The sequence below is a fragment of the Notechis scutatus genome, chromosome 1 (genome assembly GCF_049901735.1).
Source record: "Notechis scutatus isolate UNSWTSFEM ecotype Mainland chromosome 1, rNotScu1.2, whole genome shotgun sequence".
NCBI classification, from domain to species: Eukaryota; Metazoa; Chordata; class Lepidosauria; order Squamata; family Elapidae; genus Notechis; species Notechis scutatus.
In genome coordinates this window covers 331318584-331333154 of record NC_142009.1, presented here as the reverse complement: position 1 = coordinate 331333154, position 14571 = coordinate 331318584, and the positions used below count along the sequence as shown (strand labels likewise).

Genomic DNA, 14571 nt, shown 5'->3' with positions numbered 1-14571 from the left:
AGTTGCATCTGAATTTTGATCACGTTACCATAGGTATGCTGCAATGGTCGTAAGTGTGAAAAATGGTCATACGTCACTTTTTTCAGAGCGGTTGCAATGTCGAACAGTCACTAAACGAGTGGTTGTAAATTGAGGACCATCTGTACGCACCATTTCAGTCTGATTTTCGTTAAGAAGAGGCGGCTGAAGCCACTTTCCCCAGCACTTCCTGTGGTAGGAAGTGACTTATTGTAGCTTCTTTTGCCTCCAGCTGATGACACTGTAATTTTTATAAACTATTTTGTCAGTTTTTAATTAGAAAAAGATAGAACTGATGGTAATAATAGGACTGAGATTTGTATAATAATAATGTTTTGAAAAGGAGTAGACTTATTTTAATATGATTATTGCTCATGAAACATCACTATGTTCTGCAACAGGCTTTGCCATTATTAATGAATTAATTGCTTTTGGGACATATGTAATACACTGAACCTTAGGCATGAAAGCAGACTGGGTGACTTTGGGCCAATCACCAGGAGACAGTGAGTTCTAGTCCTGCCTTAGGCATGAAAACCGGCTGGGTGACTTTGGGCCAATCACCAGGAGACTGTGAGTTCTAGTCCCGCCTTAGGCATGAAAACCGGCTGGGTGACTTTGGGCCAATCACCAGGAGACAGTGAGTTCTAGTCCCGCCTTAGGCATGAAAACCGGCTGGGTGACTTTGGGCCAATCACCAGGAGACAGTGAGTTCTAGTCCCGCCTTAGGCATGAAAACCGGCTGGGTGACTTTGGGCCAATCACCAGGAGACTGGGAGTTCTAGTCCCGCCTTAGGCATGAAAACCGGCTGGGTGACTTTGGGCCAATCACCAGGAGACAGTGAGTTCTAGTCCTGCCTTAGGCATGAAAGCAAGCTGGGTGACTTTGGGCCAGTCACCAGGAGACAGTGAGTTCTAGTCCTGCCTTAGGCATGAAAGCAAGCTGGGTGACTTTGGGCCAGTCACTGTCTCTCGGTCTGCCTACCTCACAGGACATTGCTTTGGAAAAAACAAAATAGGAGGAAGGATTACAGGTAAACTCAATTTACAATCATTTGTTTAATGACCCTTCAAACTTGGGTCACTTGATCAAAATCTGGGTGTTTGGCAACTGGCATTTATTTACGACGGGTCCATAGGATTGCCATTTGGGACCTTCCAGTGGGCTTCCAACCAGCAGTCAATGTGGGAAGCCGGATTCCCTTAACGACTGCATGACTCACTTAACAACTGCAGTGATTTCTTTAACAACTGTGGCAAAACAGACTATAAAATCAGGCACAACTCTTCTTAACAACTGGCTTGTTTAATAACAATTCTGGTCCCAGTTGTCATCGTATGTCAAGAATCACCTGTAGGTCACAAGCCCAGTTATGTTTACGTTATTCTATGCAAGCTAGGATCACTAATCTACAGGATTCCTTACCAGCCAACATCCTGTCACCCAAATCCCACTATCTCAGAAAAATGTGCCCACAAACTCTCAGCACACCTGAACTGCTAGACGATTTATAAAAATAAACTGAGCCTCCAATCCAGTAGTAGGATTCAAACATTTTGACTACCGGTTCTGTGGGCGTGGCTTGATGGGCGTGGTGTGGCTTGGTGGGCGTGGCAGGGGAAGGTGACTGCAAAATCCCATTCCCTCTCCACTCCATTAACCTGTGCAGGGCAACCAAAGGAGACCCAGCCGATCAGCTGGGACTCAATGGGAGGCAGAGAATAGATGGGGGCAGGGGGGGGGCAGTCAGAGGTGGTAGTTGCAGGTTCTCCGAACTACTCAAAATGTCCACTACCGGTTCTCCAGTATTGGTCAGAACCTGCTGAATACCACTTCTGCTCCAATCTTTATTGCCTCTTATATGGGTATAAACACCGCTATACTTAAGGGGATTACCTTCCTATAAGGGTAAGATTTCTTGGGGAGTGGGGAAAGAGGTGTGTGTGTGTCAGAATTGCCTTATAGATGAGATGGGCAACATATCAGGGTCTCCAACCTTGGCCACTTTAAGCCTGGAGGACTTCAACTCCCAGAATTCCCCAGCCAGCTTTGCTGGCTGGGGAATTCTGGGAGTTGAAGTCCTCCAGGCTTAAAGTGGCCAAGGTTGGAGACCCCTGATTATAAATCAACTAAAGAAACAGTCTTTGCAGCATCAAAGTCCTCCTAACACCCAGAATGTACAGGTAGTCCTCAACTTACGACCAGAATTGAGCCCAGAATGTACATTGCTAAGTGAGAAATTTGTTAAGTGAGTTTTGGCTCCAATTTACGACTTTCCTTGCCACATTTGTGAAGGGAATCGCTGCGGTTCTTAAATTAGTAACACGGTTGGTTAAGTGAATCGGGCTTCCCCGCTGACTTTGCTTGTCAGAAGGTCGCAAAAGGGATCACATGATCCCGGGACATTGCAACCGTCATAAATGTGAACCAGTTGTCAAGCATCTGAATATTAAATCATGTAACCACGGGGATGCTGTAACGGTCGTAAGTGTGAAAAATGGTCATGAGTCACTTTTTTCAGTGCTGTTGTAACTTTGAATGGTCACTAAATGAATTGTTATATGTTTAGGACTGCTTCGATGGGTAGCAACACCCTCTCTCATCCCATCCATTCAGCCAACAGGAAGGAAGGGGAGAAAATGGAAATCTTCCTCACCTCCTGCCTTTTAATTTTAACATTTCTAGCCTCTTTTTAACCTCTCTCTCTCCCTCTCTCTCTCTCTCATCTACCTATCTCTTTCTCTCTCTATTCTATCTATCTATCTATCTATCTATCTTTCTATCTATCTATCTATCTATCTATCTATCTATCTATCTATCTATCTATCTACCTACCTACCTACCTACCTACCTACCTATCTTTTAAAATATTTTATTGCACAATGTCTCTGTGAAGGAAATGGATGGATCTTAAATATGACTGACTGATATTTTATCAAGTGGGGGGGAGGCAGAGAAGAAAGTGATTCCCAGCTGTTTAAATGGAACCCATCTGTAAATCTTTGGGACAAATAGCCATAAAGCATAGAGCCAGTGGGATGTAGCGTTAAGGCACCAGGCTAGAAAGCAGCAGACACGGAGTGAGGTATTAGTACCGCTTTATAAAACCATAGCAAGATCACATCTGGAATACCGCGTCCTGTTTTGGTTACCACATTACAAAAAAGATGTTGAGACTTTGGAAAAAGTGTAGGGAAGAGAGATTAGGATGATTAAATCAGAATAGAGCTGGAAGGGAGGTCTAATCCAACTCCCTGCTCAAGCAGGAGACTGTATATCATTTCAGATAGCTGGTTGTCCGGTCTTTTCTTAAAAACCTCCAGTGACGGAAGTTTTTTCAAGAGGCAACTGGACTTTCTGCTTTTTCTCTGAAGATGTTTCGCTTCTTATCTTGGATGAAAAGTGAAATGTCTTCAAAGAAACACCAGAAAGTCCAGTTGCCTCTTGAAAAAGCACCTTTGGGACAACCATAATTGAGACTCTCCATAGACCTCCAGTGATGAAGCAACGACAACTTCCGAAGGCAAGTTATTCCACTGGTTAATTCTCCTCACGGTTAGGAAGTTTCTCCTTTAATTCCAGGTTGCGTTTTTCCTGGATTAGTTTCCCTGCATTGTGTCTTGTTTTGCCTTCTGGTGCTTTGGAAAATAAGTGGACCCCTCTTCTTTGTGGCAGCACCCCCCAAATATTGGAATACTGCTATCATGTCACCCCAGTCCTTCTTTTTCTAGACTGGCCATCTACTCTAGAGAAAAGAAGGACTAGGGATGACATATCAGTGTTCCAACATTTGAGGGGCTGCAACAACAAAAAAGGGGGTGGGTGGGAATCAACCAAAGCACCTGAAGACAAGACAAGAAACAATGGATGGAAACTAATGAAGGAGAGAAGCAATCTAGAAGAAAGGAGAGACTTCCTGACAGGGAAAACAATTATCCAATGCCTCCAGAAGTTGTGGGTGCTTCATCACGGTGTGTGTGTGTGTGTGTGTTAAGAAGAGATGGGACAGCCACTTGTCTGAAATGCGATAGGGTTTCCTGCCTGAGGAGAGGGATGGACTAGAAGACCTCCAAGGCCCCTTCCAGCTCTATTGATTGATGGACCTTTAACCATCCTAGTTTAATCATCCTAGCCATCCTACCGGGTTGGACTAGACTAGAAGACCTCCAAGGACCCTTCCAGCTCTATTCTATTCCAAAGAGTTCCAGTCCCACCTTAGCCATGAAAACTGGCTGAGTGACTTTGAGCCAGGCCCCCCTCTCCCCCCGCCTCTCTCAGCCTAACCCCCTCACAGGGTTGTTGTTGTGGGCAGAACAGGAGGCTGGATTTGTTCGCAGCCTTGAATTAATTTTTATTTAATTGTATTTATATAAATAAAACACACACACACATATATTTACATACATATCCATACACGTTTATACACATACACACATATATATACATATCCATACACAAACGTATTAATACACACATATATACACATACACACATACATACACTATATATATATGTATATATATGTACACACACACACACACATATGTTTTTGTAGATTTTCACGGGTACAGGTATGCAGGTCTTGGCATGTTCGGGTCTTTTCCTGTGTAAGATTAATCTTACACAGCGCAAGACCTGCATATAGATAGATAGATAGATAGATAGATAGATAGATAGATAGATAGATAGATAGATAGATAGATAGATAGATAGATATCTACCTACCTACCTACCTACCTATCTATCTATATCTATATCTATATCTCTCTCTCTATATATTTGTTTTCTTATGTTTTCTCAGGTATTTATATGTATGGTATTTAGGTTTCTTCGGGTATTTTCCCACATTTTAATATTTGTGCTTTTATTATAGCTATATTAATATCTATATCTGTATCTGTATCTATATCTATATATAGGCAGGATACAAATAAACGAAATAAATGAAGTAAAGAGAAAGCTGGAGAGTTACCTTTTCTGCAGCAGCGGCGGCGGACTTCACCAAAGTGCCCCCTTCCCGTCCCCCAAAATAAAGTAAAACGTGCGTGCGTTTTCATGCTCCCCCACCCTCCTCCTCCTCTCCCCCCTCGGGGCCCTCCCCCTCTTCTCCCTGCCTCGGCCCGGACCCTCCCCGAGAGACGTGGAATTGACTCCAAGAGGCCGGAGCGGCAGCAGCGGCGGCGGCGGCAGGAGCCGCACATGGCGGAAGGTGGGGCTCTCCCCTCGCCGGCCAACCAACCTTGAGTCCGGGCGGGCTCCGCCCCGATGGAAGGCTGGGGCGGGGGCGTTCGGCGAAAGCGCCGCGCTTACTTTAGGCTTCCCGGCCAAGTGGCGACGATGTCCCTCTTGGCGAGAGTGGCCAGGCAGCCGGCGACGGCGGCGGCGGTGCGAAGCCCCGGCAGGAACGGGCGAGCCGGAAGGGAGACCTCTTAATAAAGTGGCAAGGCTTTAAAAACGGGGGGGAATCGCCGGCGAGGCTTAAACGGACACACACACACACACAATCTTTGCTCTACCTACCTTTTCTTTCTTTCTTGCTGCCTTGTCTGTCTCTCTCTTTTTTTCTTTTCTTTCTTTTGATTCCGGAACGGGGGGGAAAAAAAAAAGAGAGAGAGAGAGAGAGAGAGAGAGAGGGAAAAAAAAAAGGTGGGAGCATGTTTTATCCAGAATCACGTTGCCAGCGCGTGCGTTTCCAACCAGGATGGGCATATTGCAGTCTTGGTCCTAATAAAAAGAAACCCTTTAAATGGGGATTTTAAATGGGGGCAAGGAGGGATGGAGGGAAGGGGAGGAAGGCAGGATGGGAGAAAGGATGGGAGGAGGGAAAGGAAGTCTGGGGGAATCGGCACCCCTGCGCACTCACCTTGCATTCCCCCCCCCCAATATTCTCTCTCTCTCACACACACACATGCACGCACACACACCCCCACACACACCCCTTTGCTTTCCTCCTCCTGCCTCCTCTCTCTTTTTTTACTCCCCCCCTTGCAATGCTGCTTGTGCCGCTGCGCCTCGGTGTTCTTTCTTCTCGGTTTATATAAGGGGAGCTTCTCGCATTGTTTAAAAAAAGAAAAGAAAAAAAAAGAAAAGTGGGGATGAAAGCAGGAAAAGTAGATTTTGGGGGGAGGGGAGGGGAAGGAGAGGCGGCTTTTCTCGCAAGTGAGAAACCTGTTGTGTGAACGAGCGAGGGGCGTTCTTGGGAGTTTTCTGGGGAGCGAAGAAAGGAGAGGGGAAAAAAAATTGAAATAGAAGTTCTCCAGAAGGGGGTTCAAGGGTCCGTTTTATTTATCTTGTTTGTCTCTGTTTTTTAAAGGAAACAACCTCGGCGGGACAGATTCTGCTTTTTTTTTTTTTATAAGAGGAGAAGATACCAAGAAAGAAAGAAAGAAAAGAAAGAAAAAGCTCTTTAAAACTGGAAAATTCGAACTACGCTGCACATGTATGTATGCTGGGAACCTTCTTTTTTTCAAAAGAAAAGATAGATTTATTTGATTTTTAGCGAGGAGGAGGAGGTGGAAGAGGAAAAAACAATTCCTAATTTAATTCCGTTTCTGGGCAACTGCTTGCCATCTGGGAAAGAAAGCAAGCAAGCAAGCGCTGGGCTCTTGAAAAACTACCCCCCCCCCCCCAAAAAAAAATCAAAACCAGGAATTGTTTAATTCCTTCTTTTTTGTGTGGCTGTTGCCAGGGTTAGACATGGCAGAATCCAGAAGTGATTTCTCTTGAGACTTTTTGCTTGCTGACTTGACAGCTTTTCTTGCTTTTTGCCTTCTTCTGGGGAGACTGTGAAGAGGGGAGGGGGAATACCTCTTCCCGAAGCCTGTGATTTATTCCCATTCGCGATTTTTCCTCAGGATTTTGCTCCTCTCCTCTTTGGAAAGCACCCCACCCTTTGAACATTGAACCCCCCCCCCCACTTCCAGCGAGGATGGTTTCACGCCTGCAAAGAGTTTGAGGAGGGGAGCAGGAGGAGAGAAGGAAGTTTGCAGAGCGCTCCTTTTTTAAGAGGAAAGAAAGAAAAAGAGCAAAAACGACCCGCAGCCATCTGTTCCTAGAAAACAGACTCTCCCCCATTGGAAAGCCAGCTTTGCTTGTGATTCCCGGACGCTTAAGATCGCTTTTGCAAGAAGCTCCCGAACCTGGATGGACGGTAGGATGCTGCATCGCTTCGTTCCTAAGAAGATCTTAAGAACTGCAAAGGTGCCCAGAACCTGCTCCATCTCCGTGCAATAAATTAGGAATCCCGGCTTCTCCCCCTCCTTCCCCCCCACAAAAAAAAAAAAGAAAGAAAAAAGAAAGAAAAAAGTTTGGCATCCCACAAAAGGGGGCGGGGGCGGGAGGGGGGACCCCCGAGAGAGAAAGCCAGGCGGAGGCGATTAAAGGTGTGTGGGGGGGTGACCTCTCCCACCCCCCAGACATTTTAAGAAACATGCCAAAATAAAAGGAGAAATGAAGCGGGGTCCTTCTTCTTAAAGCATCAAAGCTCTGCAAAAAAAAAAAGAAAGAAAGAAAGAAAGAAAGAAAGAAAGAAAGAAAGAAAGAAAGAAAGAAAGAAAGAAAGAAAGAAAGAAAGAAAGAAAGAAAGAAAAGGAAAGAAAGAAAAAATAAGCGAGAAAAAAAATCTCCTGGCCAAAAAAAAAGAAAAAAAGGTTGGAGCCGAGCGCCAATCAAGTAAAATGCAACTTTCGGAGGTCGCGGCGCTTGTGGTCGCCCTCATTGGGGTTTGTGTCTGGACGGAGGACGGGAGCAAAGTTATCTCGGATCGCTACGCGGTGTACTGGAACAAAACCAATCCTAGGTAAGTGGGGAGGAAAAAAGGGACCGAGCTGAGCTGATGGGGAGGGGGGGTGTGTGAAAAAAAGAAAAGCTTTTTGTCTGTCTTCAGTTGCATTTGAACGGGGTGGGGCTCTGGGAGGAGAAGAGGTTGGGGAATTGAGTGTGGGGGGGTCCTTGGATTTTTCCCGTAGTTTTTTTTTTTTGGTGGGGGGGACACACACGACATGTTGGATAAAGTGGAAGGAAGAAAAGAAGTTTTTCCACTTTGGATGCCTGAAATGGAGATAGCGATCTTGTCTCTGGCTCCCTTTGCAAAAGACATTAACTAGAAAAATTGCTGCAAAGAGACGCTGGAGGAAATATTTCCAGCTCAGTTCAGGGGGGGAAAAATTGCTTCTTCCAAACTATCAACCTTATTATTATTTTTTTAAATGCATCCCACACTATAGCTTGTATCATTTACAAGCTGTGCAGAAGACAGTTTGAAAGTGGAATTTTGTCCTGTCTGTGGTGTGAGGAAGATCAACGTACAAACTCTTGGGAAGTGACCTGTTTTTTGTTTTAAATGATGACCATTTTTGGGGGGCGGGCAGGGAGGGCATAATTTTTGGCTGGCAGAGAGGTGCTATTTTGGTCTCTTTCTAGCTCAGCTGCTGCATCCTTGTGTCATATCTGGGTTTGTCTGGAAGTTCAGATCAGGCAATCCCATCTTCCTAAAATTTGTAATGATTGCAAATAGTTTTCTTTATATCAAGGGCTGTAAGAATACCTCGCATAAAACACTTTTGGTCTCTTTTTTGCAAATTGATATTTGCTTAGTCATCGTTGGGGAGGGTGATGGCAGGTGAATGTTTATTCCTGGATTTATTTATTTTTTTTTAAGCAAAAAATTGGGTCAGGTCATCTTTCCACTACCAAACGCTCTGGAGGCCAAGAACGCCAGATTTGCTTAAATTTCACATCTCTTTGCTAGTTTCAGGCTAACTTGGATAAATTTCACTGGGGTGCCCTCCATCTTTCATCTCTTCACCATGCTTCAAGTCCCCCAAATAATTCAACATTTGGGGGTATGGACACACAAACACACACAGACATCCATAGACAACACACTCAGTCACGGACAAGCAGCTGTCCTACATTTTGGCACCTTGTTGAAAATAAGAAATATTTAAATCAGTCATCCAGAAGTCAGTTCTAGGAAGTCATAAGACTGTGCAGCCAAGGAGAACAATTTTCTGAAGCGGTGCAGACTGTAAAATCAATTATATGTCACTTAAGGTCTCGATCTTGTCAAATTAAAACAGTTTTTCTACTGTGCCTCTCTCTTTCTCGCTCTTTTTAACCACTTTGGATGGAAATATGGTTTTCTTTTGTCCTTTTTTTTTTTTAACTTGCTGGACCAAATAGGCAGACCTTATTATTTTTCCCCCCCCACAGCTTGAAGGGAAAAGTTTTATATATTTCCAATTTAGATGGGAGTGGAGAGAGTTGCCTTCCAAATGTGACACTGTCTAAAACTGAGCAATTTTGGGAGCATCAGACTGGCAAATGTTAGAAGCTCACCCAAATATGGTGACCCAATGGATTTTTGGTGAAGGGCACGATAGTTGATTACATTTTTTCATTCGGGGTGATTGGGTTAGATTGCTTCTCTCCACTTCTGATATAAAGAACCCTAATTGGTTGGGTTATAATGGTCAGGTAAACCCGACATTCCTGGAATGTGGGGTCTGTTTGTGCCATTCTTGTCCATGCCAGTCTGTAATGTGAACACAAAACAGTGTTTAAACGAGTCCTCTTACTAGATCCAAAGTAGGGCTAAACATTCAGAAGTGACTTTTTCCCCCCTCGCTGAGGGCTTATAACAGCTTTCTGAAGTAGTTGAAACAGACTGTTGGATGAGAGCCAAAACTTTGATTGCTCATAATGGACAGGATCTTAACCCCAAAATAACAGCTTCTTCCTTTAATCTTAGCAAACTCTAAGTCCCCCCGCCTCCCCCCCAAAAAAAACCCTTTCGGAAAAAGTGGTTCTTATTCAGTCTCCCAGTTGAAGGAAAAGCTGGCATTTACATTCCCCTTTTTCTCCCCGTTTAGTATTTCATACATTGTGTTTAGTATTTCATAAATGGTGCATCGCTTCCGAATCTTTCACCGGTCCGTCGTTTTCTCTTTAACACTCAAAAACCTTAGGAAACCTTTTCCGTTTTGTTTCCTTTCTGCAATTTGAGCCCAACTATAAAAAGGAGAAGTTCCTTCTTGATCCAGAGAGAGAGAGAGAGAGAGTAAGGTAGTTTCCCAATATAATATTCTAATTTATTTAGAGCAAAAGTTTAAAAAAATCGCCACAAAATTAGCAGTCTGTGGGATACTTTTCGGGAACAACAGTAAAATAATGCCTGCAGGGGTTTTTTTGTGAGTGCCTTGGCTAAGGTTGAAGGTTTTGTGTCTCTTGGCACAAGTTGTGTTGTGACACTTGTTTTCAGCGCCTCTTAGCTACCTGCTGATGTGCCAGGGCTGTGTTAATGCGTGCAGAAATGGACTGGGGTGTCATCCGATTATGGAAAGGCCCACAACAGACAGAAAGTCTGAATTGTTCGCTGGCAGCCGATTGTCACCAAATAAAAACATAAAAAATATCTCCCCACTGGACACAAATACCTCAACCAACAGATTTGTGGGGCTCTTAATGGAAGGGTACTCTTGGTTTGTTCACAACTCAGAGTCTTTACGAGAGTCTTACGAGAGTCTTCTCTCTGCCCACTTCCTGCCCTGATGAATAAAGAGCTTCATTCTACAACAAAATGTTTTGGGTTTGAAGGAAACTGTCGTATAAGGAAGGATACAGGAGAAGTTTAGAGGCCACCTTGGACATTATGGCTGAGATTTGAGGGACGTATCTCTGGGGACTATCATATTCTCTTGGCACTTGTCCTCTTCTGGGACAAACTTTGGTCTTTGCCATCATAGTTTAACAACCTGAAGAACTGGGGATAATTTAATCTTTTCTATTTGTGGGTATGGGGTGGTTGAAGCTAACCTACGTGAGTCACATGGATTATTTTTCTCACGGAGGAATTAACCTCTTACATTTTTTTTCTCCTTTCCCCCGTGTTTGCATTGTTATTTCCACTTTTTTTCCCTCACCTCAAAATCCTAAGAGAGGAATTTGCCTGATTTGAGCTGGTTTTTATTTTTTTTAAAAGCCAGTGGGCCACTGACTTTCATTGGACCTTGCCTTAAAAAACGCAATCCTTATTTTGTCACTGTTTGTGTGGCTTTCTTTGTGTGATGTGGAAGATATTTTATGGCAAGTGGGTTATTTTTGGGTCTGGCCCCACCCTCCCATTTCTTACATCATTGATAATTATGATTATCTACTTCCTGATTCTTGGCTTTGTAAAAATTAGTGGGTCCTCTTGGTGGGAATCTCTGAAAGCTCCAGGATGTAGCTTTGAAAAAATGTGAAATATTTGGAGTCACTGTTCTGCCCCCCAAAAAAAAAAAAAAAATTGGAAAAGATTACAAACTCTTACAAATTAAAGAAAAAATGTGTCTCATGCAGAGCCAGGACTTCAACACCAATGAACATAAATAGTCACTAGACTTAAATTAATATTTTTTTCACCATCCTATCAGTACATACTTCAAGCGAATGCCTGTGAATTATCCCAAAAATAATACAGATTGTGGCTGTGTTATTTTTCTGTGAATTTGCCTATGGAAACAAACCCAACTTCCTAGTTTATTCTCATATTGTTAGCGTTCGCAGGTAAAACATAACCATCGCATCCACAATTGTTCTTTCCTCCCCCCCCAAACCAAAGAAAATCAGATGTGCAAAAATAGTTTGCAGTGATGGGGTTGCAAAGAGGCTGATTTTGGTTCTGACTAATCACAATAGCAAAATCCAGCTAGCAGTTCTTTCACGGTGTCAGTTTTGTGGAAAGTGTGTCAATTGTGTTGAAACTTAAGTGGGTAAGAGTTTGTATTGTTAGGACAGCATTGCTTCCTATCCTTTAGAGTGACAAAACGGTGTCGATTAGGGAATCGTTTCCTAAAAGAACTTGGAAAATAAGAATTTCAAAGTAGATTTTGCCCAACACTTTAGGGGAAAAAAAGGTTCTTCTCAGTTTTGAATAATATCCATAACTGACAGATATAGTTTCAGCAGCTGAAAAATAATGATTTCTGGTTCACAAGTAGGAAAAGAAGGCCCTCAGTAAGATGAATGCACCTTGGTCTGAAATTCAAGATTTGTATATAAATCCACTACAAAGTCCTGAATGTACAGTGGAAATTAGGAAGCTCAAGAGATGAAGTCACGATAATTTACCCTTTTTTCCCCCCCCTTTTGGAAGGCTGAGGAAGATCCGAAGATGTAAAAATCCCACAAAATCTTTCACGTCTATAATTTCCTTTTCTCTGCAGCTCTCTTTCTCCCTTTCCCCATTTTATTATTCCCCTCTGAAAGCCACCGTTTCTGTCTTGTGGCACATTCGCCTCCTCGTCTAAGTAAAGGGGATGCCTTCCTTGATAATTGTGTCTAAATTAAAAATCAATTGTAAATTGAGACACCGGGAACTTCGCCCATTCTGAATGTAATTTTTGATCACCCGCAGGCATGCTTGATATCACCGTGTTTTATGTGGTGGCCATGGGTCTGGAGAACATTGAGAAATGTTTATTAAATATGTCTCTGTGTAGGCTGTTGATTGAAATACCGGCGGGTGGGAAAGGTTAGGCGTTAGACAAGGGTGGAGAGTCCCGTGTGTGTTTAAATGATATGTGTGTGTGTCTGTGTATGTTTGGGGTGGGGGCGGGGTGGTATTTTTTAATCTGAAATTCCTCAAGCCAAGCTGAGGTTGAATTTAAAAAAACAACAACCTAGGCATTGTAGAATCCTGCTGTCATCCCAGCAAAACGGCCGCCATGTTACATTTCCAGCAAGAAAAAAGGCCTATCTTGAGATAGGTCTGCATGTTGAGCAGAATTCAACTTGTGAGTCCCAATGGGCCAACTTGAGGTTCACAAAGAAGACTGAGGATGGTAGTCACCAAACTTCACGTATGACCAAGAAGATCTTTAAGGAAAGCTTCCCTCTGGTTTATCTCCTGACACCACCTTTGTTTTAGTAAATTTAGGAATATCCCTTTGCACTGGAACGGCATTTGATTTGAAATATCCAATGTATTTTGCAAATAGGTGTGTGTTTTGTTTAGTTGGCAACGCTGTGCCGAGTTTCTTTCTTTACTCTGGAGCTTTTCAGAAGGATTCCTTAATGGGTAATCATTTGGGTCAAGAGGTTGGCCTGTCCTCTGATTGTAAAATTGCCAAGGGTTCAAATAACTTTGGGTCGAGTGTGAATAGATGCCAAACCCAAGTGCCCGGAAAGATTGGGTTGTGACCTATAATTCGGTATTGGTAACCCCTGTGATTTGGGAAGGGCGATGGTGGGGGTTTGTGTCTAGGAGCTGGATGGACTTCAAGTCAAGATTTCCCCATTCCGAGCAGGAGCTGAGATGCTGTTAGAAACCCAAGCACATTTCTGTTCTTTGTGATGGTGTGACCAGAGAAATCATTTCCAAAGTATCAGACATAAAGATTTGTCATTGTTGTTCACGCCACCTGCCACAGTGTAATGGCCAGTTTTAGTGTAATTCTAGAATGACAGTTTCCTTGCTACCAGATGAATTCCCAAGGAGACCACTACATAGCTATCTATCTATCTGCAGAAGGAAAAAGTGGAAAAAAAATAGAGAGATGGGTAAATGGTTGGCTATTTTCTCTCTCAATTGGCAAAGCAGATCCATCCCATTATTTTATTTTTCCTTTGCCCTCCTGGCCTGTATTTAGCCACACAAATGTTTCTCTTGTTCAATTGTTGTTATTATTTCTTCCCAAAGAGCTTTCACTGATGTGCCCTCTCAAAGACTGTTCTTTCAATTCTCTCTCTCTCTCTCTCCCTCCCTCCCTCCCTCCCTCTCTCCTTCTCTCCTTCTCACAGTCCCCCACCAAAACATAAATGACTCGAAATTCATAGCAAATTTGTAGAATTACAGGAAATTAGTTTGCAATCTTGTGAATATTTCTGGAGACGACCACTGGGCAGTGGGTTGGCTCAGATTCCCTAAGAGAACAAATGGTGTTAAAGATTCACCTGCTGGTCTGAATAAATTCTTTGGATCGGTTTTTCAGTGGTTCCATGAAGCTTCCTAATTTCAGAGGCAGTGATAGGTACTACATTTTGGGAAGAAGCAATAAGGGAGAGAGAGAATTCTCCTCAAAGCACCTGTGATTTCCATTGTGGTATCTCACTAACATAAAGGATGAATGCATTAGAAGGAAACTGAAGTTAGGATTTTTGATGACGAACCATTATAAAAGAGAGCTCTAAGGCTGGGAAGGAAGCAACAGCAACTTAGAGCATAATTAACAATAAGCACATGTGGACTTCAAGGTCCATCTTATCTGGAGAAAAAGATGGTTAGCCTTTCAGTCTGGCATTCTTGGAAAAAGATTCAGATAGTTCTTAAAGACCCCATCTGAGTGAAATTGCTAATAAATAAGTGTTAGAGTTTGAGTTGGCTCAGCTTCTGGGCTTCTGCTCTCTTTATCTTCTCAAGAAGAAACCTATCTTTTGAGGTTCATGAATTTTTCTTGCTGAATCCTTCCCCACTTTATTGACTATGTCCTTAATTTAGTAAGTAAAAAAATGTGAATGTGGCAATTTATGCTCCCCCCCCCCCCCCGCCCAACTGCTAAATGTTTGGGGTA

At 43.2% G+C, this 14571-nt stretch overlaps 1 protein-coding gene and 1 long non-coding RNA gene across 2 annotated transcripts in view; both read left to right on the top strand.

Moving 5' to 3' along the window:
• Window positions 1-14571, top strand: part of LOC148133542 (uncharacterized) — a 726392-nt gene that overhangs the window by 304019 nt on the left and 407802 nt on the right. The window lies entirely within an intron of this gene.
• Window positions 5999-14571, top strand: part of EFNA2 (ephrin A2) — a 285035-nt gene continuing 276462 nt past the window's right edge. Inside the window, exons 1-2 of the mRNA XM_087952732.1 lie at window positions 5999-6458; window positions 6874-7817. Of these exons, the coding sequence (XP_087808858.1) occupies window positions 7696-7817 (122 nt within the window). The 5' untranslated portion in view covers window positions 5999-6458; window positions 6874-7695. The remainder of the gene's footprint in view (window positions 6459-6873; window positions 7818-14571) is intronic.